The sequence below is a fragment of the Bombus vosnesenskii genome, unplaced genomic scaffold (assembly GCF_011952255.1).
Source record: "Bombus vosnesenskii isolate JDL3184/JDL3185 unplaced genomic scaffold, Bvos_JDL3184-5_v1.1 scf7180000013339, whole genome shotgun sequence".
Taxonomy (NCBI): Eukaryota; Metazoa; Arthropoda; class Insecta; order Hymenoptera; family Apidae; genus Bombus; species Bombus vosnesenskii.
This window is the reverse complement of record NW_022882976.1, coordinates 646193-673420: the sequence shown is the minus strand read 5'-3', so window position 1 is coordinate 673420 and position 27228 is coordinate 646193. Positions and strand designations below refer to the sequence as shown.

The window sequence follows — 27228 nt, the reverse complement described above, 5'->3', positions numbered from 1 at the left end:
GGGACATAGACATAAAAACTTTTTAATTAACATTTCAGAATAGATTATAACGTTTGTCTGTGCCTTTGAATCTTATTGTAAATTATAATATTATGAATCATGTCCATATTTATTTTTTAATATATCCTTTTTATCATATCTTCCACGTTGTTTTTATCTTGTATCATCGCTCCTAAACTTTTACTTTTTTCTCGTTGTTGTACGTTATAAATGAATCTATTTACACAGTTTTGACAAAATCCGATTGACGACCTCATATGTTTAAAGTGATTAAGTAATTCACTGATCTATGGTAATCAAAGACCAAGAAAATTGTTTATAAAAAAATTAAGAACTGCGTGAATTTACGACAACGTTTACTGACAAAAAAATCTTCTTACAATAGTTGAGTTTACATACAATAATTTGCATTTTTTTGGGGGCAGGGGTAACAAAGAACGGCAGGCAAAAAAAATAGGAAAAGAGTATGTATATATGTGATCGGATCGCAAAACTACGCAAAAAGTAACGCCACGATAAAGTCTGAAAAAATTGACAGAATCGCTTCTCTTCGATATTATAGAAGCGAGGTCGGGATTCTCGAAGAGATGAGTCGACGTTCCATTTTAACGTACAAAACTTAATAAAACAATCAACCGACAATGATGGGGCTTTAATCGGCTCTAAAGGGAAGTTCTCGTAATATATCGTATAAAAAGAAGAAAAAAAACGTACGAAGATATCACAATCCAGAATAATAAATTTACACGCGATTTCTGTGCTTAATTCAGGACCAATCGCCACCCCATACGCATTAAGAAAGACTAGAATGATTAAGAATATTAATCGACGATTGGAAACTTATAAACGTACGTGTTTAATAACGATTCGTTAATAATGATACGGATAATAATAATAATTATTACAATAATTCTCGATATAACTACGATGAGACGATCAAGAAAAATTGTTCTTCTGTTTTTCAACTTTTTTTTTTTTTTGATTGACACGACGCGTTTATAATAATGCGAGTTTATGTACAATGATTATAAGTGAGAAAAATACATTAGACAACTGGAAAACGATGTACGTCGATCGTTTTGCGTTGTCATGAGATTTATGCGATGGGTTGCGTAATTGATCGTTTACATATCGGAGTTTTTTTTATTTCAAAAAGTTTTTGTTGAATGCGAGCAAAGTTAAACAATATGGAAGTTTCTCTATCACCTTACTTCTTCGTTTTTTCCTTTTTTGTGTGTGTTTGAATCTTGTTATAATATTATTTTATTCTATATAGTAAATCATGTTTGTTGCATTATGTTGAACGAAAAACACCGATATGAACGAACTTTCAACGACTGGCGCATTAATTGAAGAAAATGACGCTAGACATAGTGTAGTAATACTAAACGAAATACTTAAGAGAATCTTAGACATCTTCTCCGCGTTGAAAGAAAGAAACAGTAAAGAACGCCTGTTATCCCTAACTGTACAGACTGCACGTTACTTTACCATCGTATTTGCATTGTTAAATCATCCTTCTCGCCTCATAATTCGCAATTTCGTTTTCGTTTTAACGATAAAATCACTCTCACACATATATGCTATCGATTGTCTTTCCATAATTTTACGTTCGATGCAAAATATTCTTCACCTTTCACGAATCTCATAACATATCAGCACTTTTTTTTCTGAAACCCGTATGCACCCGTATCAAAACGTTTCAAGAACAAGATGTAATATTGTCGAAGTTGTTCTTTAATATATACAGATTCCGTATACGCTTCGAGAATTACTTTTTTTCACAGATTTGTTTGTCCTAAGTACATAGAAGTGATATAAAAAATTAGAATCATATATGGACGGATTCTGATTTTCACATCTCGCAACAGATATTTGGAATTTTTACGAATTCACAAATTTCACGCATTACCAGATCCATGTTGAGGCAAAAGATCTCTCTCGACCACCTCCGCAAAACCGCGCAGATTACCTCATACAAAGAGAAACATCGTATTCCATTCACATTCACGCGTTCCACAAGCATCGATCAGTTGTCGATACCTTTCGAATGGATCGAAACAACCAAACTTACGATCAGAATTTCACGAACTTGAAATTGTCCACCTGTTCAAGACAGAGGATCGATTATTGGACATGAAACAATCGTGTTTATGAACCGATGGTCCAGAATGCTCGATTATATGTGACAAAAACGAGCAAACGACAGAGAAACGATTTCCAATGAATCTCTATTGGATGATGCTCAATCGGTGCATTCTGAGGCGAAGCTCTCGAGATCTACGTAATGTCCGTTCATATTGTCTTCGAGTAACTGCGCCAGATCCCTCCTTAGAGTCTGGAACTCCGGCCTGCGGTCTGGATCAGCCTGCCAACATCGGGATATCACCCTGAACAGCTCGCTTCGACAATGCGAAGGTCTCTCCAGCCGATAACTGTTCTGCACGTTTCGCATCACTTCTCGTGCCGTCATGTCCGGGTACGGTGTCGAACCTGCGTTAGGGAAATTAGTTCTTTTGTTATTGATAACGTTGATAATATAATAGGAAAAATATCTCCAATAAGATATCATTAAATATTTAATTAAAAAAAATTGCAATACTTCTAAGTAACATCTTATATTATGATTCACAAAGATAAAATAGTGCATTAAAAAATACATATCTGTTTTATAAGTTGTAAATTATTAAGACAATTACTTAAATGGGAATGGCAAATAGAAATAAGGGAATTAAATAATTACTTAAATATAAAATAAAAAATGAGGAAATGATAGAATATTAATAGGACTACGAAAGTATCAAGAGTAAAAGAGACAGAGAAATAAAGAAAAGCGAATGAGCGAACGAATTAGTTAAGAATTAGAAGACAAGAGTCGACCAAGAGTTAAGATTATAGAAGTAAGGAGGAAGGTTGTATTATTATTTTATCGTCAATATAGTTACTATTATTTCATTTATAAAGTAGTCAGACTTAACACTAAAGAAATTTGGAACTGTGATAGGAATATAAAATACCAAATTCGAGAAATCAATGATTCACACATACCCAGGGTGACGATCTCCCACATCAAGATCCCGAAGCTCCAAACGTCCGTCTTAGTGGTGAATAGCGAGTAGATCAATGACTCGGGCGCCATCCACCTTATTGGCAACGCGTTTCTGCCGTGTCTCGTCTCGATCACTTCCCCATCTTCGTTCGCAAATCTGGACATACCGAAGTCGGCGATCTTGCACAGCTTGTTATGGTCCACTAGCACGTTCCTCGCGGCAAGATCACGGTGGATGATCTGCAAAATCGAACAAAAGCACACGGCTCGATCAACGTTCCTCCATGAGACAGTGACCGCAGGTGGACGTCCTGTTACGCAACCGCACTATAGTTACCACATCGCATATACAAGGTATCAAGTGATAGAGCGAGCAAAGTCGAATCCTCGAACTGGTTGGATTGTCGCGTAGAAAAGTCTCAAGACCTCTTCTACCACCAAAGGTATTCTTCGACGACGGGACTCGACGAATAGATTTTATGACCCGCGGATTCTACGTTGTTCGGCTTCGTAATACGGCGGCAGAGACACGTTATTGCTGATTATTTATTGTACGTCTGATTTATCGCGTGTTCGTCGTACTGTTATTCGCCGCGGAAGCCTGAGCTTGATTTATTTTACGTTCTCATGTGGCCAGCCACCGCGGACCTCGTGAACCGTGTGCTTCAATGGAAATTGCTTGGCGTACCGGTAAATACGCGTGAAATTTAATTGTCGTACGACCTCGACGCGTCGATCAAAGTCGGTGATGATGTTTGAGCAACGATGAAAGCTTCGATTAAACTAGTGAACAGTACTGAACTGTGTTGCAGACTTCCGTCATAGATGATTACAGGTTCAAGTCTCCGGGGAATATTCGAGGAAATGGTACAATCGTTATATAACACGAGTTTGGATGCAAAGCCTAGTCAAAAGTGTAAATGGTTGAGTTTTTTTTAGTTAAGAACCTATCGTTAAGAACCTATCAGTTAAGAACCTATCGTCGGGAGAAAATATATTTAACATAGTAGTAGCAATTTTCTCAAAAGCTATTTTTGATCGATTAACCGATCAACAATGTTGATCCGCGTACATACATACATTTCTCTGACCTCAGAAGATAAAATGGACCATCATCAATGAATCACCAAAGTCTCCATATTGAAAATCAAAGTTACACAATAAAAACACGCTATGAATCATCTTATTACCAATTAATTAATAGAAATCTTTCACAGAATAAACAGCAGATTATTGTAACTTTCCAAGAAAATTTTGTTTCAAAAGAATATTCAAGAAACTTTGAAACAACACGGAAGAGTACGAATTAGGCTGTCGGAAAATCGGGTGAGCGGGCTCTCGCCGTTCGACCGTGGCCGATGCTAATGAACTTGCGCTGCTCAATGTCAAGGCGAACTGGATATACATACGTCTTTGCCGTTTCTTTAATGACTTCATCTTCTAGATTTATAGCGCGCCGCGCGACCACCGGTGCAAAACTCGAACGCGAGTCCATTTGTCGTGTCGACCTGCTCGTGTTTCTGCCCGCTCCTCAACGTTTTGTACGGATGAAAAATATATTTTCGCGACTACTTGCGCGTAACATAAGATACCAGTGTATCTATGGTATGCCGGCGTTACCGTATCAGAAGAAAAAAAAAGATGAAATATCAAGAAGCCAAGCGATTTGTATTCCGATCACGTTTAAGTCACGTTCTCGTGATAAATATTTTGGACGCGTGTCGTATAATTGATAAATAATCTAAAATTGTTTCATTGCTTACATATTATTATCTTTATTACACTGACAGGAGGAAATTTTGCTTTTCCAGCTATCGTTTTAACTGTCATAAATATCCTCCGTTTGTTTTAAATTTATCTGTGTTTGTGTCTTTCTTTTCATTTTTATCTTGAACTTGTCGAAGACTCGCGTTATTTAAAAAATGTCAAGTGAAGAAAATTTCTAAAAATTATAATTCTGTAAAGTATTCTCGATTCTATGATGTTACGACGTTAAGTTTCATCCTTCAATATTGAGAGGAAAGACGATAAATAATTCAGAATAAATATTTCCCCGGATGTATATCCGTATTAATTTGCAACCGAAACAATACCTCCACGGTTCGTGCGAAGTAAGCATAATGATCTCGATCTTAAACCAATAAGCCTCGCTGTTTCGAGGCTTTAAATCATTTCATCTCGTTCGTGCATCAGCCGTGGCTTCCACTTTCAATTAAGGGTACTATGTATGTCGGGAGAATTATTGGAGGAACAATTCTTGAGAAGAATTTCTGCGAACTCGTATATAATCTTTGATTGAAATCGACATCCTGACTCGGTTGCTCTTTGCCCGTCCTTCCAACGACGAACATAGCATACTGATTCCAATCGAGACTTCGTTCCCGCTGTTCGATGCCTCGAGCAGCCTCGCCGCGTGCATCTCCATCAACTGAATCATAACCGGTCGATGATGATATTTAGCTATTTACCATTTTTTACCTTGCTACTGCATTGTCATCGATATTCGATAAAAGAAAAAGTCTGCGTCGCTGCGTTATTCCAGTAAAAGTGTCAGGTTGATCAGAAAGTTTTGTTGGTTCAACTTTTAGCAGGACGGAAATTGCTTATTACAATCGAACCTTTTTTTATCTAATAACTCATCTGAGTTATATCTATCCGAGTATTAATAATTCATTCCTCAATTGCTTAATCTATATGTATATATTTTTTCAGCGTCCAGTATTTTATGGTATATTTTTGTCTATAGAAAGATTTTCAGGAAAGAAAAGGAATCGATTGTTTTAATTAAAATTCCTATTAATTAGTCTTTGATATAATATTCTAGCAATTTATTTAGTAAATTTACGTAATGAACTGTTAGTTTTTTATTTTTTATTATTAAAGTATTCTCTTAATGCATTTACAGTCTGATTCTCAGAAACCTAGTTATTCTCTTTTGGAAAATAGTTCTATAAAGGTCTAATGGAATTATTTGAAAGCGTAAAAAGGTTGCGATATCTACCTTCATGCAATGTTTCTGCCTGACATTCGTCTAAGGTTCACCTTATTATAAAACAACTTACTCATCAAGTTTTCAAGAGTAATTAATTTTCCGAACAAGGCGCAACATCACCTTCATTTGAAAACTCCAATCATTTTGCAACACATACGAAAAAATGATTAAAATACCTCGTGACTCATGAGCGTTCATGTTCACACTATGAAGTACATGATTTGTTATTCTAATACGTCGGCAAAGGGAGGATTATGGAATAGATGACACGACAGAAGCACGAACCAGTCAGATGAATTATGGAAATGATGCAGATACGTGTTGGTTGCTTCGTATGCTTGTATAAAAAGTTAAGTAAACCAGTTGCTAAGGAATGTTCCATACGATGCAAAAACTTCATCCATAACGAGTAATATGTTTTTAAATGAATTTTTCACACTCGAGAAGATAACGACGAGATTCGAGTTGCACCTTTTAAACGATGTTATAGCTAGCGGAGATAGTTAACGTACAGTTGAAGTTTAAGGCACGTTTCTCGCGGTTGGTAGAGCGAAAAAGAACCTTGATGTTCTCCATGCCGGAATGTACACTACCGTTTTCCTCCCGATGAGTAATTATCGTCCACTAACTTCAGAAAATTAGCTTTCACGCGGCAATTCTCCGAAGACGATTACGTGAACACCATTCGATATTCGTAGAAAATAATTATGAACGGTTCATTCGATATTTGCCCTTGCAAGAAATAGCGTGAAATTATTCTAATCGAAGGTTTACCATCGGTAATATTCCTTCTATAGTTGCTTCCACAGAGATGAATTTCATTTTTGCGCCATTGAAACTGACTATTACGTTTCGAATTATTAAACATGTTATAAAATGAAAAAAGTGAAATTTAGGATATTGTGTACAAAAAGAAGCTCCAAAAGATATATTATTCGAATATTTACGCAGGGCTATAAAGAAAACGAACAATAATTTAGAATGTTGACTTGAACTTCGAGTCACGATACTATCTCAAAAAAAGAGTCCATTAAACGTCGTTGGATGCATAAAAATGTCTGTTTTATGGTTCCGAAGCGAATCACGTGCCTTCAGCAAGGAGGTTAGAACCGTAATATTAAACGCGCTCGTGTCACTCTACGGTTACGGCGGCATTATCAGCTTCGAGTCACACGTCTTTTGGCTTGAAATTTCATAAATCGACAATAAACATTCGACACCTCTGTCAGTGCCCCAACTTGGATCTTAGCATGATTTAAAATGTGTCCGCGGATGCCTAACTAATTTTTTTAATCTACGTAAATGACTTGGAACCATAAGATCATTTTCAGTACTCTACATTTCTAAGATTTCGATCTTCATAGAATCCCGATTTTCTTCAGCAATATTTCAACAACGAGATTTTATTAACATCGAACATTTTCTTCGATCAATTTGTCTCGACAAAGTAATACAATTTTTTTTAATTATCCAGTTTTTAAATCACCATATTCAACATCCTTTCTAAAATTATTAATTTTTTGTAAATCTAAATAATTAAGCTACTTAAAAGTTGGAAACTGGTTCATCCTCGAATAAATTTCATCAGACACGAGATAAAAAGATATTAGGTCTTATGCTAACTTTCTTACAAGGAAAGAACTCGCTTTAATCGATACAAACTTCTTCGCGTATTCCCGCTAATATAAGTTTATTGCTGTTCACACCAACTTAGGGTTGTAGGATGATCGTGTCAGAATTTATCTCATTTGACCATGTCATCCATTTTTGCCCACTGACACAGATTCACTGGTGAAATGATCTCTGGTCCCGCGTCTTTCCGACGCTAAGAAAATATTTGACGTACAAATACCACCGGCAAGCTGTTTGTCATGTCGTCGCTTTTTCACTCGCGACCTTCAGTCGTAACGTATAGGCAACCTCGAAGGACGAGGTATTCGGTTTTTAATGTGGGGTACTCTTTTGACACGTAGATGTTTTTGAAACACATTGGAGACTTTAAAGGCGATATTTTATCGTTTCATTATCTTCGTTATTGAGAAGCTTCGATTTATGGCGAGTTTATAAAGCTTTGTCAGATTAAAGAATATACTACGTGAAAAATACACTACGCGAAGAAAGGAATTTTCGCATAGAAAAAAGTATGAAAATGTGAATTATAAGAGACTAAATCAAATAGGAGGGGGGGGGGGGGGTGAAAATGAAAAGAAAAGAAACTTTTGCACAGATACAATTTGGAAACGTGGAAATGTAAGAAATTACATCAAGCAGGATTGTAAATTTGTAAAAGAGGAATTTTTGTATAGAGAAAAATTTAGAGACATAAGAATATAAGAAATTAAATGAAATAGGGATGTAGATTTGAGAGACTGAAGCTTTGCATATTTTGCGTAAAAAGGTATAGAGAAAAATGTTATATTGATTACGAAAGAGAACTATTTCATCTAAGTTAATTTCCAATTAAGTTACCAAAAATACTGAAAGTTTAATCATTGACATTCTTATGAATTAATAAATTTGTATGACATTTACGAAGTCTGAATCGTTCCTTTGTTGTTGCGGGATGAAATGCAGTATCGATCATAGATTTGAAAAGAATTAAGAACAAGATCGGCATGGCACGAATATAACAACATCGGGGGTAATACTTTGATATAATGTTACAGTAAGTAGACGGTCGCTGTATCGTTTTGGCTTCGTCTCTAAGACTCCTTTAACACGCGAGCATGTAAGGTCATAATAAATTTTCGGCCAACACCAAGAAGCCTCGTGAGCGTAATGGAAATACAAATAAGGGGGGAGTGATAATTTAAACGCGACCACGAAAGGGTACTTTTAATAATTCACAGATATTAAAAGCTGTACGTGACGCGATACTTACGATTTAACGTCCTTAAAAATCAACATGATAAAAAGATTTAGCTCTAAAGTATTTCAGATTATTAATAGATATAGTATCGTTTAATTCACTTGACAATTAATTTCTCTTGAAATAAAAAATACAGAAAAGATGAGATGGATTTTTGAAACTATGTTTCTATAGTTTCGTATCGCACAAATTCACGTTTTCAAAATCTCCTATTAGAAAGAATTGTACATTTAAGAGTTAAAATCTATTCTCAATTCATTTACACATCGTCATGATAATCTACAATAAATTAACCGAGGAAAAGTGCGAATAAAATGTCGCGTTAATGCACAATTGCGTTAAGAAACACATACACCAAAATGATTTATATTAAAATAAACAATAAAAAAAATCAAAAGAAATATACATAGTAAAATCAGAGTACACTCTCACCTTTTTTGACGCAAGATACTCCATGCCTCTTGCCACGCAGTATCCAAAAACAGTGAGATCCCTAGAGGTGAGCGCGGCCGAGTCCTCACTGAAATTGTAGAAATCCTGCCTGGTGCGATGATCACGCAGGTACGCCAACAATTTCCCGTACATCACGTACTCGAGTATAAGATAATGAGGCTCTGCGAACAAGCATACACGATTACACAATTAAACGGTCTTAAAGCTTCGCGAAATTGCAGTTTGATCAGCATTAACTCGGTGAATGAAATAGCGCGTACGATGCCGTGCATGGGATTAGGGGACCCCATATGGTGAGAATACGAAGAGCTGTACTACACAGTGAGGCCCTTAAAGTAATTTAACCGGAGCACTTTCGGGCCCCCGTAGGTAGTATCAGGCTGATTGTAACATATGGGCCCACTTTTGCTGGCTGCACGAGCTCATAACTTTCATATTAGGATAGCATTACCAGCCTTTAATAATTTTCGTTTGTTAAGGAGCGTTCTTTTCTACGAGTAGATTTGTTCCGCGCAAGACGATCTGTACACTCAGTCATAATATTTGCACGGCGAGAAATGTAACATGGCGAGTGGATAACGCAATCAAGATACAGTGAATTCTAAGTTTGGTCCGGTTGTGTTGTTACGATGCTGTTACTGGGGCTAACAGCTGTAATCTTCAACAATGAATGTGCTTGCTGCTGTTATCATGTCGACAGCATCGGCAAACTTTAGTCAAATCTTATTCAAGGATTATAATGTAGAGTATAGGAACTGATCTTTATTAAACATCGATGTAGTTTTTTATTCTTTAGATCTTTATCAAATTGCAAAATTTCATACGACTTCATTGTTTGATTAAGCAGTCCCAATTTTTAGCTTGCGGTGTAAAAGTCATAAAATCTGGCGTGGAACATGAGAAAATTACGCAATCACGATAGAATGATCATAAGGACTCGATTGAAATCATCTTGGAGTCATATTTGATGATTTGTAAAATTATAGTAATCTAGGTCGTACATTTTGGTCTTTCACACAATGCCTTGAATGAGGCCTCCACGATCTTGTGATTATTTTTCCCTTATGTTTCTACTTTTCCAAGGAAGAGACAAAATTTCAGTAATGTAGTGTCTTTGATATTTAAACATGTTATATACTAATTCAGCTTAACTAGTTGTTATCCAAAGCTGCTACAGGTGAAATAAAGTGTAAAAACCTCGATGAAGCTTTTTTCAGACGGTCATCCTAATAAATATCCTCAATCTCGTATTTCAGAAACTGATCACCGCTAATTTAGAAATAAATTACTACCGACATCAATAAATGGTAACGAAATTCGTGTTTCGCACCTGGGCTAATCGGATTCTGAAAGAACGAGACGCCGCTACAACCCCTCAAAAGGCAAAAATTTGTCACCAGTAATTGGCGGTGGTGACATAATTAATGTCACACGCGATACTTTGTCGAAGAGTATCGATCTGTCGCGAGATCAGAAAAATACGACACTAAGTGGATCCTTACTTGCGCTCCTAATTTATCCACGATAAAGTATTATAGAATCTCCATGTTCCATGTGAATAACGCCGACTCTCGATTAAACCGTGAAAAGAAGAAGAAGAAGAAGAATAAAGCGGAGAGAAGAAAAACGTCGGTATCATCAAAAGAACTCTTTTAAGGATCGTGAACTCTGAACACCAGGGATGTCAGAAATTTTTCAACGTGCCACAGATTTGTTTTTCAAAGGAAATACCTAAGCAAACTGACTAATTATTGTCACACCTTTACCTAGAAATACTTGCTTGAATTACATTTATCTTCTTCTTTTTATTGCTGATGGGAAATAATGCCAAATATTCTGCTAAAGTTCGACACAGCAGTTCATAAATATTTTTCCATCCTTGAACACAGTCACAGTCCTTTTATTTAGTCCCTCTTTTTAATTTGTTGAAAGGGATCCTTTTGACAAGAACCGGCCGTCAAAGGACGAAAACGTCGCTCGGAAGGAATTCGAACGCGCCCACCATGACCGAAACGATAAATACGGGGGGCCAGAAATTTAGATGCCGTAAATCTTGCGAGTAGGTTCACGCAGGCGTGTTTCTTCTTCTACACACGTCGAACGTAGTCGAAGGACTTTCGGGGTGGTGCATCCCAAAACGAACACGCCACGTCCTCCATGGACCTTTGAGAGTCGCCCACAATTATTAGAACCTTTTACTTCAACTCTTTCTTTATACGACCATCTCAAAAGAATATTTTTCTTAAAAGAAAATTCTTCAAATATTCATCAATAGACTGTGGATAGTTTATGCATCTATGAAAAAATGTAAATATACACAAACTTACATATAATACAACACATAATATTTGCAATAATCTCTTCTAACTTTTGCAAGTAGCTTTTACGAGTTTTTGCACCATTATCTCCTAATCATAATTTAAATGAATGATCGTTTTATATGAAACCAGAAGGTGTCGTGATACTTATAGTACTAATACATTTTCCATACAACTATCAACATATAGCTGACAAAACTATCATAAATCTCATATAACCTAATATAGTATCACGAAACCTACAATAATTTCTCTTCGAAAGCTTATCGTACGTAAAACCTAATTTTTCTAAACGTATCAAGAAGCTATTTCCCAGAAGGGATTACATTTTATACTATTACTAGACCAGCTCTGTGTGCATTAGCATACAATCGCGAAAAAGACTATTCCGCGCATAAATATCGAGGGAAGGCCGTAACGACGTCAAATCCAGATCGACGTCCAAGCGGACCGATCGTATCAATACCGGTGTATCCTCTTCCGAACCCCGCTACGAACCATCATTTCGCCGACTTAATAGACGTATTGTGCCACGAGGATCGTCGCCGTGAGGACGCGTATGGAAATTTATACGATGAGAGCGACGATACCGACGAGCTTCCAACGAAAGACGTATAATGGGCCTCCCTCTTTGAAATCTACCACGACTAAAACTTCGAGATTGTCTCGTTGCTGTTTTTGACGTCTCAACCATCGGATTTGTCATTAATGCAGTTGTTGATGCATATGCAACTTAAACTGAGGAACGAACTTTTAGTTCTATATCTAATTGTTTGTTTATTGTTCTTCTATTTATTCTCAAGATTCGATACTTTGAAAAATTCTTCTGATGTCCCTGGCATTGGATTTATTGACAGTGAAACATATTTATGCAATGATGCGGATAAGCAGTTTTGATAAAAAGAAGAATTTTTGCCATCACTTGATCGTTGATCTGTTTATTCTCAAGAATTGATTCTTTCAAAGATTCTCATCGATGCTGTAGAAAGAATTTTTGAATTTCTTTTTTTCAAGGGAATGGTACTCGAAGAATACTCGGTTTATCGTATTGAAACAGCTGGTCATTCTTTTATTGTCCGATGCGATTGTGTTTCGTTGCGTTCTTCGTCGCAGTTTCACGCGTATAACTGCGCACAATCGACAACTGGAAAAACGAAAAACACGACGGCAATTCACTGGTTTATCCTCCCATCGAGATAATTGCGACCAATGTGAAGAACTGTGATTATTTAGCCATCCTACGTCGATGTAATAGCAATTTATTATACCTCAATTAATCAGACAATAGTTACAACCCATACGCAAGCAAATAGCTTTTAACCATTTCACGCTTCGACTTTTAATGCACCACGAACTTGCACGATAACGTTGTAAAATAAAATTTCCTTTCCTCGATGTTTCATAATCGATACTCGTATCACGATCGGTATGTGCTGAACTTAGCAAAAATGTATTTCACGCAATTCGCTGAAGTTGGTAAAATTCACAAATTAGCGAATTCCATATAATTTCTTTACACAATACGTTATTTCCAAACAAACCATTCAGAAGCGAAAGCAATCAACTTCGCTTTTCATAAATGTCTTAATTTCATTATTCCAGTTCAGAATTAGTTTTGCCCTTCTCAAAACCCAAACTATTTACTTCCATAAATTGATTCACTGTAAGAAGGTGACACAAACAATCGTAGATATAAAGAAAATTCTTAAAAAACATCAACAACAATCTAACTTTTTTCCACTTTTTAATACATAATATTAACCAATGTATCTTCTTAACAATTCAAATACAATAACGGATTGTATTCTTTATCGCACAGTGTCTCTTAGTCAAAGAAAAAGATCGAATTCTAACATTGTCGCGATTATCCAACCGATTGGAACTCATTAATCCTTCCTTCGTGGTGACTCTGCGGAGGCAGTTCTCCAGAACTATTACTCAATTACCTGCAGGATGATCGCACGTAAACAGCGAGTCCTCCTCCGCTGGTACCAGCGATCGATCTTCCTTTTATTTGCAAAACAATAGTGCACGCGTGTAAATGATTACGGTGGTCGGTTGAAACGGAGACGAAGGAGAAAGAAGACCTATCATTGCTGACTCAATGACGAGGAATGCATCTCTCTTGCGATCCCCTAACGACGTCTTCAATATGCATTACGCCGTGTTTCACGGCGATACGATCTGTGGATGGTCGTCGAAAACAGGGAATCGTAAATAATTAAAGATGCGCTAGTCGGCGAGATAAGCGCGATTTCAGAGGCGACTACGATCAAAACCAGTTATTGTGTGTAGTTTCGTAGTCTACGCAACGCAGGTGTGAATTACTATTTAAGCCATTAATTCTCGGGAAACGCGATGGCGTTGAATAACAGGGAGGAAAACGTGAAGAGCGAAACGAAAGAGATTGACTCTTCATTTTGGGATTGAAAAAATCCTCACGACTAGATTTTTATACGTTTATGGAAAATTCGAAGGCACATGCGTGAATGCACGCGATTTATGTACAAAAGTATATAAAATAATCGAAGTAAAATACTCGTTATAATATTTAGTAAGTGAAATAAAAATTAAGTTCCATTTTTTTGGATATATTCATAGAAATAAAAAATTGCATAGAGTCTACAGTATCGTCATCACAATAGAAATATTAATGGAGACGTTATTTTATGCGATAGACGTCAGAAAAAGACCGAAGAACAATCGTTTGACAACATGGATGGGTTGGAATGTAACTTTTCAAACAAACGAAGCCTCTTCTTACAATTAGAATCTTGATTACTTAATCATCGTATTTTGCAATCTCCGTAAACGAACTGCCACTTAAAACTCCACTAGTTTTTGTAAAGCTAGTCGCTGACGTTTACACAGGCAAGGTCAGGAATAAGTGACTCGTGAACTTGGTAACAAAGTAATATCTGCCGGACTCGAATGCGAAAACAACACCTGCGATATTTATTTAACAAGTACTGAGTATTCCATTTCCAACACTCCATCGCATTCCTTGTGCAAATATAAGGATGGTTTAAGAAACGAGATATTACCATTTTAGACAAATTACAAAAATAAGGAATTCTTTAATAGATTTTTTCTTACACATTAAATAATACCTTTACTTGGACTTTTCTTTGTCTTCTTTATAAAAGCATTAAGGTAAGGAATGACATATTGATCCAAGAAATGAAGAACTACCTTTATTCATATTATCTCTTATACTAATTACAAAAATAAAAATATTTTTAAGAAATACTTCCTCAGATATTAAGTATTTTGACATTATAATTGAGGTGTTGTCTGTGCACATATTAAATGACATGATTTCGAATTAAAAACTGTATGAACTATGTTGAAATTAATTTAATTGAGCCTACCTTGTTCTGTACAGCAACCTAGAAGAGTTACGACGTTCGGATGGCTGCCAAGTTGCTGCATGATTTCGAGTTCTCGAACCAGATCCTCCTTCTCTCGTTCGGAAGCACCTTCTTTGACGGTTTTGACGGCTACTAACCGGGTCGTTCCTTGATGACCAGTCAAATCGTCGGCTTCAGCCTTCCAGACCTAAACGACCAAAAAATACAACGTGAATTCGACTTTCTAATAGGATTTTAATTATAAACTCCATCTTCTGCGTGAAACTAGGTTTTAGCGTTCAGAATTGCATACGATATTACACGTTAGACAGAAAATTATGTAATAAATAAGTATTACCTAACGAATGTCTTTTGGTTGAAAAACATACGTTAGTAGCAATTAAAACAGTATTAAAGATCAGTACACTAAATGTTGCAAAGTAATTTTCTCGTTAGATATATCTTAGATTGTAATTCTCACAAAGTATTTCAAAGAAAAGAATCGGTAATGTATAAAGAATTCTTATACAATACAGTTGTATAATAAAAGAATTCACATATTGCCGACAATCGACAAGGTATTCACTGATTATTTGCTTAATAAGAAGCATAGTTCCACCTAACCAGTATTCCAGGAATCACTAAATCAAAAGTAATTCGAATGTCTATGCAAACAACAATTGTTTATTGAACATTTGAAGTCCATTATATCACCGCGAGTTCCACGGATCATTACATAAATGATAAACAACGATCTATCTATCGTCCATTGAAACACATGAAATCAATAAACGTCCGTAAAATCGTCATACGATCGAACAATTTAATACACACTTAATAAAAATAATGAATAATAGATTAAGAAATTTAGTGGAAAAGATAATAAAGAATTTAATACAAAGAAAAACTAAATATGCATCATACATGTATAATTTTCTTTCCTCTACTTTTTATTAATGAGTCACTCTCGCCAGTAAATAAATGAATAAAAGAATGTTTCACAAGAGCGTTTTAAGAGTTGTAACCGAAATTTCGCGGGCGGCGCGCGTTTCACGTTAACGTCGGACGATTTATTATCGCCGTCTCTCGCCTGAGGACTCGCTGTTCCTGTTCCGTTCGAGGGAGAGACTAACGCTTTACCTGGCCGAAGTTTCCTTGGCCGAGGACCGTCTGTAACCTAAGCTTATCTCTAGGAAACTCCCATCTGGATTCTTGCGACGACGGAGGCGGTGGTTTCTCCGCTTCGTGACACTAAACAGAAAAAGAAGACTGTATTGAATCGCGAACGATAATTATTTAAAAATGCCTGACGAATAAATCTGAGGCCGGCCAGTTCCTTTTGATGTACCGCGACTCCGGGCGAAAAGGTGAGCAGAATGGCGTTCTGCGTCGTGAATTATCGTTTCTTCGCGGCGATTATTTTCAAATGAACCATCCAATAGACGCAACAGCATGGAACTACGCCGAAATGGCCGAGTATTATTGTAATTTATTTTCGTAATTTTTTATTCACTTACTTTAATTAAGTTAACCCTTGATTACCTTTTGTGAAAAATACATATGATTTATATAAAGATTTTAACAACTCTAATAACGTGTATAAATTATTCACGAATAGAAAAAGTCTTATCTGTTATGATTACTTTCTGATAAAAGTTACATTCTATCTTATGATTTTAAATATGTAACCGATTATCGTAGAAACGATAAAATTGAACACGTAAATAATTATGTTATTAAAAAAAAATTTATATTCTATTCATATGATTTAGAAGATACATAAGATATGCGACTACCAAGTGTTGTATCCTCGGAAGCTTCGTGATCGCCTTCTCGATGGATGTTTTGAAGTCACCATTTTCAAGATTCAGCGCGTCTTTCCGGCAGCTTATTTCCGACGATGTGTCCGACTCCTCCAGTACCTACGAAAAAATCAACGTCATCGTGTTGTACATGCAGTCGACAAGAACGATCAAGCGTGCAATTTACGAGAAACTTCGATTTCCTTCGAGTATTTTCGCAGCTCATAAAGTAATCGTGACTCGAGTAAAGGAATCGAGTCTGCAATAACAAGTAGTCATGTTTTATCGATCGTTTTGTTTATTTAATTACGAACGTTCGACAAGTAGCACGGCGTTTCGTTATAAAAAGAATTTATTTATAGCCGCTCAAGAAATATGAATTTCGTGAATAACGTTGATAAACATGAAAATATTATGAGAGTGAAATTGAAAATATGCAAAATACGAACGAACGTTAGGATGTCAACGAAGAAATATGTGTTTGACGCAAATACGAGAGAAAATACGTGACCGTTCGCACTTTTGCATTCGAAGATCATCTTTGTTACATTTATATCGTCTTTGAAGAAGCTGTTTCCTGCATACCACGATAAATCAGTAATTTTTCAAGACGAAAACACGACGTGGATAAAGCGGGACACGGGTAGCTCTTTATCATGGAAAATGATTAATTTACGTCAATACTTATCCCTACTTAAAAATTTATACATTTTTTATTAGTTGATTCTGAAAAATTCAGCGAAGTTGAATTTCATTTTCTTTTTTTCCTTTCTTTATACAATATGTTAAATTACTGCGATTTTTCAACGGTTGCAATTTAATTTTTTTCAACTTTTATGCTCATCAGAGAGTGCGCAATTAAACGCTTATCGAAGACAAAGACGCAAACGATCTTCGCATTATATAATTTACTTTCTCATTATTTCAAGACACTGTACTATCCGATAGATCGAAACACACGAAACGACACACTGTATTTTTACGGGAAAAAAGGCAACGGATTATTCAATCGATACAATGAACCTAACCATCGTGATCGGACGTTCATTACAAATCCGGTGAATCACTGACGATCCTTCGCGAAAAATTAGTCGACGACCGAGTTGTTGTGGCCATTCGCGGCGAGTTCAGGGACAAAGCGCGAAGAAATTTGCAAAAAAGCGATCGCGTCACGATGCCTGATTTGGTTTTCTACTCCGTCTATTTCAACCAAAAAATTAGTATTTACGTAAAAAGTAATAATATCGAGCGTTTTTCTTAAACGATTACAGAGTTCTCTTCATATTTTTTATTGTAATAATAATAATAGTAACAATGAAGAAAGACTTATGTAAGACCCTCAGAAGGCAAACTGATCAAGTAAAAAAGGATCCAACTAACACTCGTCATACAAACTAATCTGACGAACCTTCGCCAAACCATTCCAAAATAGAAATGACTAACACACGTCTCATGTTTTTTATCGGCAGTCATACAAATATTTTCCTCGTCTAAGACCATTCAAAAAATTATGTCACAAATTCATTACCAACGAAATCCATCACGATCTATAAATTATCTGCAGAAACTCGAATAGTCGTATCGTTAACGATCGCTGAAGGCATTCGCTTCCTAGTACGCGCTTATGCGAAAGCATTTCCAGTTACAAAGGAGGAGGAAGTGGCGATCTTTCATTATGGTTCATTCAACGCGAACTCGGGGATACGCGCCAGCTCGATCTTAGCGACGCACAGTGTATCCAATAGCAATTCTAGTAAATAAAAAATAGTAATTAATAAGAGCCAGCTTCCTGTATCTTTTACTTGTAGCGATAAACATACGAATGAGTGATTATAGTCATAAAATTTACGAAATTCGAGATACAAGTAATTCTTTCTGTATTAGCATAAGAATAAGAAATTACAAATTCGTAATAAGTAATAATAATAAATTCATAATGAAAATTTATGTGTTTCTTGTAACTGTAATTAGACTATAAATTTTTATGCATTTCTGGGACATTTAGAAGAGCAAAGACGCACATAATGCTCGGTTTTTAGGGTAATTATTGAAAAGTGACAAGCAAACACACGCACGTGGATCTACTTTGCGGAAGATAACGAAAGTCTTGTCTGTTAATGGCCAGATGATAAATGCTCGCGGTCGACGATAATCCACGGGGCCAGCGTAACGGTACTTAAGTGGCACTGGTATACAATTCGCGTTTCGATTTAGCGATCATCGGCCAGATACGCTTTACGGTACACAATCGTAAATCAAAATTTTTTGTCGGGATAATGCGGCTGGTGAGCAGCAGGCTCAAGAGGAAATTACACCGCTGGACGAGAATCACGGCGAATAAAAATGAAACGTTTAGCGGCTGAAGGATACCATTTCAAACGGCCACCCCTCGGCTACACGATTGGGAGCGTCGCTTTCAAACCGTCCCGTCGAACAAACCCGGGTAGATAACCTGGGAGAGAAAATTTTCTAGGGGTGAGACTCGAGCAAGATGTTTTTATTTCAGGGCGTTTGATGTAAAAACTGCTCTGGCTAAAACGAAATGTTTGAGACAGAATTTGGAGAGGAATGTTTTTCCAGACATAGAAGTTTTGTTGTACGATACACCCATGCATAACGTATGGATAACATTATAATAGAATTTCTAAATCTCATTATACAACATTGAAAATATTAAAAAATTCCTTGTTTCAATAATTTTATCTTTGATTAGTTACACTTTGCCAATTTATTACCTACTTTCACATATTAAGAACTCTGAATTTGGCAAATTATTTGTATTTCTCATTATGTTATATCAAAATTCTGCTCTTTAACCATAAAGAAGTATTAAAATCAATAAAAATGTACTTATCATGGTTTTCTCTTCCATACGATCATCACTTGTTATACGTGAAATGTAATCCTACAGGTTCAACTACTACGAATAAAGTATGCAACATTTTTTAATAAAAATCTAGAAAATCTATTACATCCATCTACTCATAGCACTCATGATATAAAAAATAATAGAAGATAACTAAAAAAAGAGTTACAAGCTTTTCTTTGATGCTTTAACAACTCGATCAGTAGACAAAAGTAGTGCACACAGTTCGAGATACCGGCCCAAAAATAATCAGGTCACTGACACCAACCTTGTTCCTACACCTCTGCGAACTTTCACGTGAAACGGAGTCTGGCCACTGGACCAACATCAAACGTCACTAGACCACTTTCATCCGGCGACCTATATTATATAGTACCTCTACAAATACTTTCTAATGCTGACACCCTATATTCACAACTCCGTATGTAAAGACTTAAAGTATTCTAACATCTGTAGACATATTCTATGAATATATATGATATGATATATGAAACATTTAAAAATGTCATTAATACCATTATGAGCCTGAGCAGATTTTGAAAACAATCTAAAAACGTATATAGTAATGACAATATATTTAATACAAGCATGTATTCCGCAAAAATCACAAAAATATTTAAACAGTTAAAGATGCATTATATTAATTAACATCAATATTCAGTGGAGCCAGGCTTTAACGCCTATAATTAGCTGAAGATCATAGTCGTAACAATCGTATCTCACTACATTGCTAATGAAATTTCAACATATGGACATAAAAGTTTTCTATAGTAAGTGTTCAAATATTACTTCCGTGAGGTACTGTATATCCACTTTAACCGAAAAAAAATCTCACTCACCTTACGATTCCTAAGTATCAGTCTTCTTAGAATTAGGCCAACGCCAACAGCGATTGGAAAGACGACCAGTGTCGCCAGGATGTAGCTCACCACGGCTACAGTCTCCTGCGATGCAATGGCATCTCCATCGTGTCTCTTCGATATCACTTCACTGATATTCACCGATTCCCTTGGACTAACCGATATCAATCCACTTTCAAAGAACGTCCTATTCAGTTCGTTGGAATACACAGAGGTGTTGTATTCCGGCAGAATCGTGTGGTGATAAATTGGCCTATGTTTCGTTCGATTGTTACTACTTCCGCCCGTGGATCCTCTACCTGGACCCGTCGGTGGAACCTGCGTGGTCGTATCACGATTTTCTTCCTGTTTATCCTTCCTTGTGCTTTCTGGGACGCGGATAGAATTCGTTTCGTTCGTAGCACTTTTCGGGGTAACCGTGTCGTTGGCTTTCTCGGTCGTTCTCGAAATCTCCGGTTGCTTCGTGCTCACCGGAAGTTCCGCTCGTCGTTCCATACTGCGGGAGAACGAGTTCACGGGACCAGTGTTGTTGAAGATATCTGAAGTGTTGTATAGATGCATTATAGGTAGCACGTCATCTTTGTCGGATGATGCGTCCTGAGATTTATCAGACAGGTTTCGGCCTCTAACTTCAGGTGACCTTTCACCAGACGTTCGCTTTCCAGTTTCTGTCGACGGATTTGTGGATATTTCTGACTTTACTCCTTGCGAAGTCGAATCTGAAAACGGGGCAGGTTTCACTTCTGAATTCGATATTTTCGAATCAGAGATTGTACTTTGGTTTTCGGGAATAGTAGAAATTTCTATTTGAACCGTGGTTATCGTAGTGGTCGGAGCTTCCGTTGTAGTGAACGAAGTCGGTGCACCAGCTGTAGTCGTAGTTACGGTGGTGTCTTTTGACCTGTACATCTTTTGGATTTCCGAAGGATGTAGGTTAGACGTTTTAGGTTTATCCAGTTCGATCGTTTTGATATCCGTCATAGCGGAGTCCGTTGGCTTCAAGGCGAAAGTTTCTTTCTCGACTGACGCTCGACTCGCTTCCGTGATTATTCTGGGTGTAACCGGAAAAACTGGCGCCGACATCGGCGTGGTACTCGTTTCTTTGGGCACGATCGTTTCGTCGGCCGTCGCGGTCACTGTCACGGTCGGCGAACCACTTCCGTTATTATTACCATTATCCGCACTACTCTCGTCATTCCTATCGGACGCGTTACCATTACTAGTGGGAACACTCTCGTTTTCACTCTCAAACTCGGTATTTTCGTCTTTGGTATCAACGTTCGTATTTCCACTTGGTGAAGTGACCACTTCTGTCACATTGTTTCCATCTTCCTCTGTGGTATTCACAGGTGTCTGAGGAGTAGTACAATCGATCGTTTCTTCCACGGAGGGAGGAAACGAGATCGTAGTAGGCGAAACTCTCTGCTGCATTGTTACGCTTTCCGCCGTCATATTTTCCAAAATGGTACTTGTTCGATTCACATCAACTTTTGCTAACCTAAATCCTCGACCCTCCACCACATCCTCTACATTCTTCTCCTCCAAATTTTTCTTATCGCTAACCAAATAAGATCCGGACCCATTCACTTTACTTAAATTCTCTTCTACGATCTTGCTCGTCCCTTTAACTCTTCTATTGGATACTGTCTGCCCATTTGTTAACCTTCGTCTCTTGCCTATTACCGGGGGCACGACGTCCTCTTCGGGACTTGCTCCAATTCGTTGATTGAGCACTGCGCTGGCCGACTTCCTGAGAAACCTCCTGTCGTTAAACCCCTCCAAATCCGTATTTCTAACTTTAGTGTGATTCCAGCGGACGGCGCCTCGGTGGCTCGGTTCCGTCGGCTTCGTTGACCTCGGCCAGGTCTTGTTTACGCTGGTCAGCTGCACCAGCGACGTTCTGTTGACCGCACGTTGCTGCGACTGCGGCGGCGCGACTGTAACCACTTTCCTCTGTCGTTCCCCCACCAGGTGAGCAGCGGACGCTCCACCGGCTGCGGCTGGTTCGACGGTCGTGCCGGCACTGAGTTCCGCCGGCGCTCGGCCTGCCTCTATACCACTACCGGCACGAGGAAGCAGAAGAGACAGCGGCGGTGGCTGACGCCGCTGCGCTGATCCGGTCGTTATCTCGGTCGTACCGGTGCTCCGCTCTGGACCTCCTTGTTCCTCTCTGCTTAACCCAGGTCCGGTGTAGTTGCGCAATAGCCGCGTCACGTTCGTTATCGTGTAAGCGTACACGTGCTGCTGCTGCTGTTGTTGTTCCTGCCGCTGATGTCGATGAGGATCCTGATTCCCCTCGTGCTCTACCTTGCTGCTTCCTTCCAGCTGCTGCTGTTTCTGTTCCCGATGTCGAGACTTGGATCGAACTAACACCGGCTCGATCGTAAACGCGCCTAACTGAACGTCGCTTGCGGACCAACTCGTAGACGCGATCGGCGTGCTCGATGCAACCGCGTCCGCAGCGGGAACATCGCCGGAAGCCAAGCTGCGAACTCGTTCCATCGTAGAATCGACCGGTTTAACGGTATACTTCTCCGCGGCATCTGCACCGATCGCGAAACTCTCTTCTAAACTCCCCTCGGTTACGATGATCCGCAGGGTGGACGTCTCAGGAGACGCCCAAACGATCCGAAATGGCTCGGTGGTCGATCGACCAATCTTGTCTCTGGAAGTCGAAGTCTCGATGTTATTACTCTCGCGGGAATTAGTCACGTGTACTTGGTCCGCTTGCGGTTCTTCCGTTTTGAAGATATCTGGGTGATCGTTTATGTCGTATACATCGATCCTTCGTATCTTTTTCTCCGTCTGCTCTCCGTACATTTCTGTATCTGTAGTCTCTGGAGGATTCTCATATTCAAATACGGATTTGTTTTCGGTACTGACGTTTACGGACAAATTATTGTACTTCCTTCTTCGTGTGTAACTCTTCATTGCCTTCGTATGCTCCACGCGGTTCAACGTTGTGGAAGCGGTTTTGGACTCGTTCGTATCCGCAGGACGATGCTTAAAACTGATTTCACTTTCGGTCTGGTCGTACATGTTCGCGGAAACGGACTGCGCGTACGGTATCTGGGTCGAGTTGGTCGCATTCCTCGTTTCAACGGCCACGTGGGTTGCAGCACTTCCTCTCTCGCGCCGCAGCTGGTCCGCAGCGTCAGCGTGAGCGGACGAGTTATTGTCGCGAAATTTATCTCCAGAGTTTGTTCTAGCCTCGCTGCCGTTTCCTGCCTCCTTCACTGCGATCATATTCGAGGCGATCGCCCCCTCCGTTGGCCTGGCCTTCCTGTAATAAACGCCATTTTCCGCGCTTCTAAATACGTTCTTAATCTTCGAGACCTTATTCTTCTCGACCGTCTGCCTTTCTACGGCTATATTCATCTCTTCATTGATAATCTCTTCCAACCTGGGCACTGGTACAGGCGTCGTAGCACTGAATCTCTTCATGGAATACCTTCTTCGAGAACTGGGTACGGTTGCCACGGTTGGCGTGGATTCAACCGAATTGTTCCCAGTTGTATTCTGCGTATCTGGTTGAATCTTCTGACCAAAATATAGAAACTGTGACATGTCTTCTACGGGTATATTACTTTCTACCGGTCTAAAGTAATTGTACAGAGATTCTGGCATAGAGACAATGTTCTTTTTACGAACTTCCGTATCGGAAGCTTTCTGTGTATTTACGATGACAGTCGCCGAGGATGACGAAGAGGAATTTCTTTGATTAATTGAATGGTTGCTTTTAAGGTTACTAGAGACTGGTTTATCTTCGATAGCAGAGACAGTGAGATTCTCATTGCTCAGTTTTGTTGAACTTTGCTCGATCGTTTGTTTGCCTTCTACGTCCTTCGATACGAATTCGATGTCCACATCTTTGCTCGACAGTTCTGACACGATGATTCTACTTGCTGTTTCTTCGTCCTGTTTAATGGTAGCTGGTGCGGTTACGTACATTCCATGCCTCGTCTCTTGAGCCTCGAGAACATCCGGCGAATCTTTCGCGGACGCGTCGAATGGTCTTGGTGTGCGGTTCAGATTCCGAGATTCGATCGGCCGTTGGCTAAAGATCTGTCGTCTTCTCGCCGCGAGGATGCTGCGAAGCGCCTGCTCCCTCTTCGCCTTCGACGACGGTAGCTCGGCTGGAAGGGACATGCGACCCTGACGATGATCGCCGATCGAGGAATCTGCAAACAAACAGTTCGTCGTCAACTTTAACGAACAATTCTTAACTTCAAGTACAAACGACGCATTTTCCTTCTTTACCGAACAATAGAAATTATTTCTATTTAACAAATTTCTTTTGGGCTGGAGGATTATCTTCCGTGGATTGAAATTTGATTAAATATACACCTTTCTTCTTGTGACATCCGCAACGTTAATCAAACAATTATAATATTATTACGAACTTGGCGGTCGAATATTAAAATCAAACGAATTCGTGCACACTCATCAATTTTTGAATTCGGCGACTTATATTAACGCTTTAATAATTCTGTATAGTTCGTAATTGAGCATTTTTATTAATTTCTAATAACTTATAATTAACTTTTCAAGATTACAGATATTTATGTAAAGTCATAATTTTTCGAACTAAAGAAATGAAAACTACGCAGAAATTTGTTTCGTTACTAAATACTCTACTTTATTTTTGCATGTTATATTCTGCTCATTCCATTCATTTCTTAATCTAAAAACGCTAAAAAATCCGTAGTTACAATACATAGTAAGCGAAACTAATTTCCATTCAGAATTCACTTCCTTAGTTACACATCTAATAATGTAAATTTGCATAAACATGCACGATCTAGCAATTACGTAAGAAATCAGTTTGATCGATCTAACTGCGCACCAAATCATTGGCTTGAATTTGACGCGCGATTTTAATCGGATCATGACTTCGGGGAATTTCAGCGGTGTGACGGGCCACGAAGAAGGTGACGTAAAGAAGCAAACGTTCACTGCCGCGTACGGAACCGTGAAATAACGGTACAGGGTGCGTGGAACCCTGCGTGGAGAGAAGAATGAAAAAAGGAGAAAAATAAAAAAGATAACAAGTCCAGTCGGCTATCCGTGATCTTAAGAAACGTTCCGCTTATTTCGATGTTCCATGAATTCGGTCCCATTCACGTTCTGTTTATCCCCGGTTGGCCGATGGTGTACAATTTGAATGGAATGCGGTGTAAATCGACCGATTGATAATAATTAGCCAGAACAGATGATCTAAATGCTCGATAAACAGGTTGAACCTACTTTTGGTAGGTATATCATGACAAGAAACGATTACGAGCGAGTCGAACAAACGATGGAAACGATAGACTCGTTTGTTAATGTCGCGAATGGGAACGATTAAATAACTAATTGGTCATACAATATTTAATTTTCCAAGATCGCTGTTTGTTAAATAATGTCTAGTTAATCTCAGACTTGTGTCGTAACGCAATCAATTACGAAACATTGGAAAGATACTTTTGCATTGATCTATCGATTTCGTGAATTCTTTTGGCGTATATTATGCGTGTTTCAAAAACGGGAAAAAAGAAGGAAAGGAATTCGTAGCCGTGAGTACGAGCTCGTGTAACAACTGTATGTTTTACTATTTCTCGACGTATTGTTACGGATCCGTTTACATTAACCGGACTTTCTCTCTACGAATAGAGCCGGAACGAGACGGAATTGCATGTCGTCGTGATTATGTAGCACCGCCTTATTCTGGTCAATTATTCATATCGAGATCACTGAACACCGTAGATGCTTCGTTCATTGCTCTATACCTCTATGGAAACGCGAAATCGATCGATACTGATTGCAATCTTTTATAGATGAACGTAAGATTTAAGGAACAAGATCGAAGAAAAAGGCAGTGCTAATGTATTGACTGAAATTAATTATATTGTACACTCAATCATGTTTGATTCTCAAACCGTCTGAAAACGTGTTGTAATCGTTTCATTACGACTGATTTATTTAAAGGATGTTATCTTAGATGTGAAGAGCAATTTTTCTTGTAGAAAGAACGTGAGTAGTAGAATAAGATCGGTAGTCTGTGAGAAAAGAATTTGGTCGATCAAGTACCAAGGCCTCAGGTCGAGTTACCTCGTGCATGTAGACAAGAGGAAGACTTTCATCGTGATCGTGGATACATCGGCAGGAGAAGGAGAAAGGATCTGATAGTACCGTTAGTAGCATTGAAGTATAGTACTCGTTTATCGTTCTTGAACTTCCGAACAGATATTAAGGAAGACTCTCAGGAGAAAGTTAAAGAGTTTACCATTATTTAAAACATATTAACATATGTTTCTTCTGATAACATATAACAGTTACATTAATTTCAAGTATTAAGTTAATAATGACGAAGGAAACGATTCCTATAAAAATCATTAATATAAAACTCATAAAATGTAACAACAGACAGCTTAAATTCAATACTAACTTTTTTATCTCACTTATACATAAATTTAAACCTATTTGTACAATGCTTAACTACCAACATCTAATTTTGAGACACTAATACTCATACGAAATTTACTAGATTCTGATGAAAATTGAGTGCTGCTATGTATTTATACAATTAATGTAACACTAACTTTAAATTTTAATACAGTACAAATTGCTGTTTGAAAATATTTTATATGTTTATAAACAGAATTTAAAAAGCTACCAAGCAAGCGTAAA

At 38.0% G+C, this 27228-nt stretch overlaps 1 protein-coding gene across 1 annotated transcript in view; it reads right to left on the bottom strand.

The window, feature by feature from the left end:
- Positions 1-339: 339 nt before the first annotated feature.
- Positions 340-27228, bottom strand: part of LOC117236026 — a 218042-nt gene continuing 191153 nt past the window's right edge. The window contains exons 2-8 of the mRNA XM_033498604.1: positions 20539-24740; positions 16828-16953; positions 16172-16282; positions 15053-15239; positions 9343-9524; positions 3049-3289; positions 340-2493 (exon numbers count right to left, since the gene is read on the bottom strand). Coding sequence (XP_033354495.1) covers positions 2246-2493; positions 3049-3289; positions 9343-9524; positions 15053-15239; positions 16172-16282; positions 16828-16953; positions 20539-24740 — 5297 coding nt within the window. The 3' untranslated portion in view covers positions 340-2245. The remainder of the gene's footprint in view (positions 2494-3048; positions 3290-9342; positions 9525-15052; positions 15240-16171; positions 16283-16827; positions 16954-20538; positions 24741-27228) is intronic.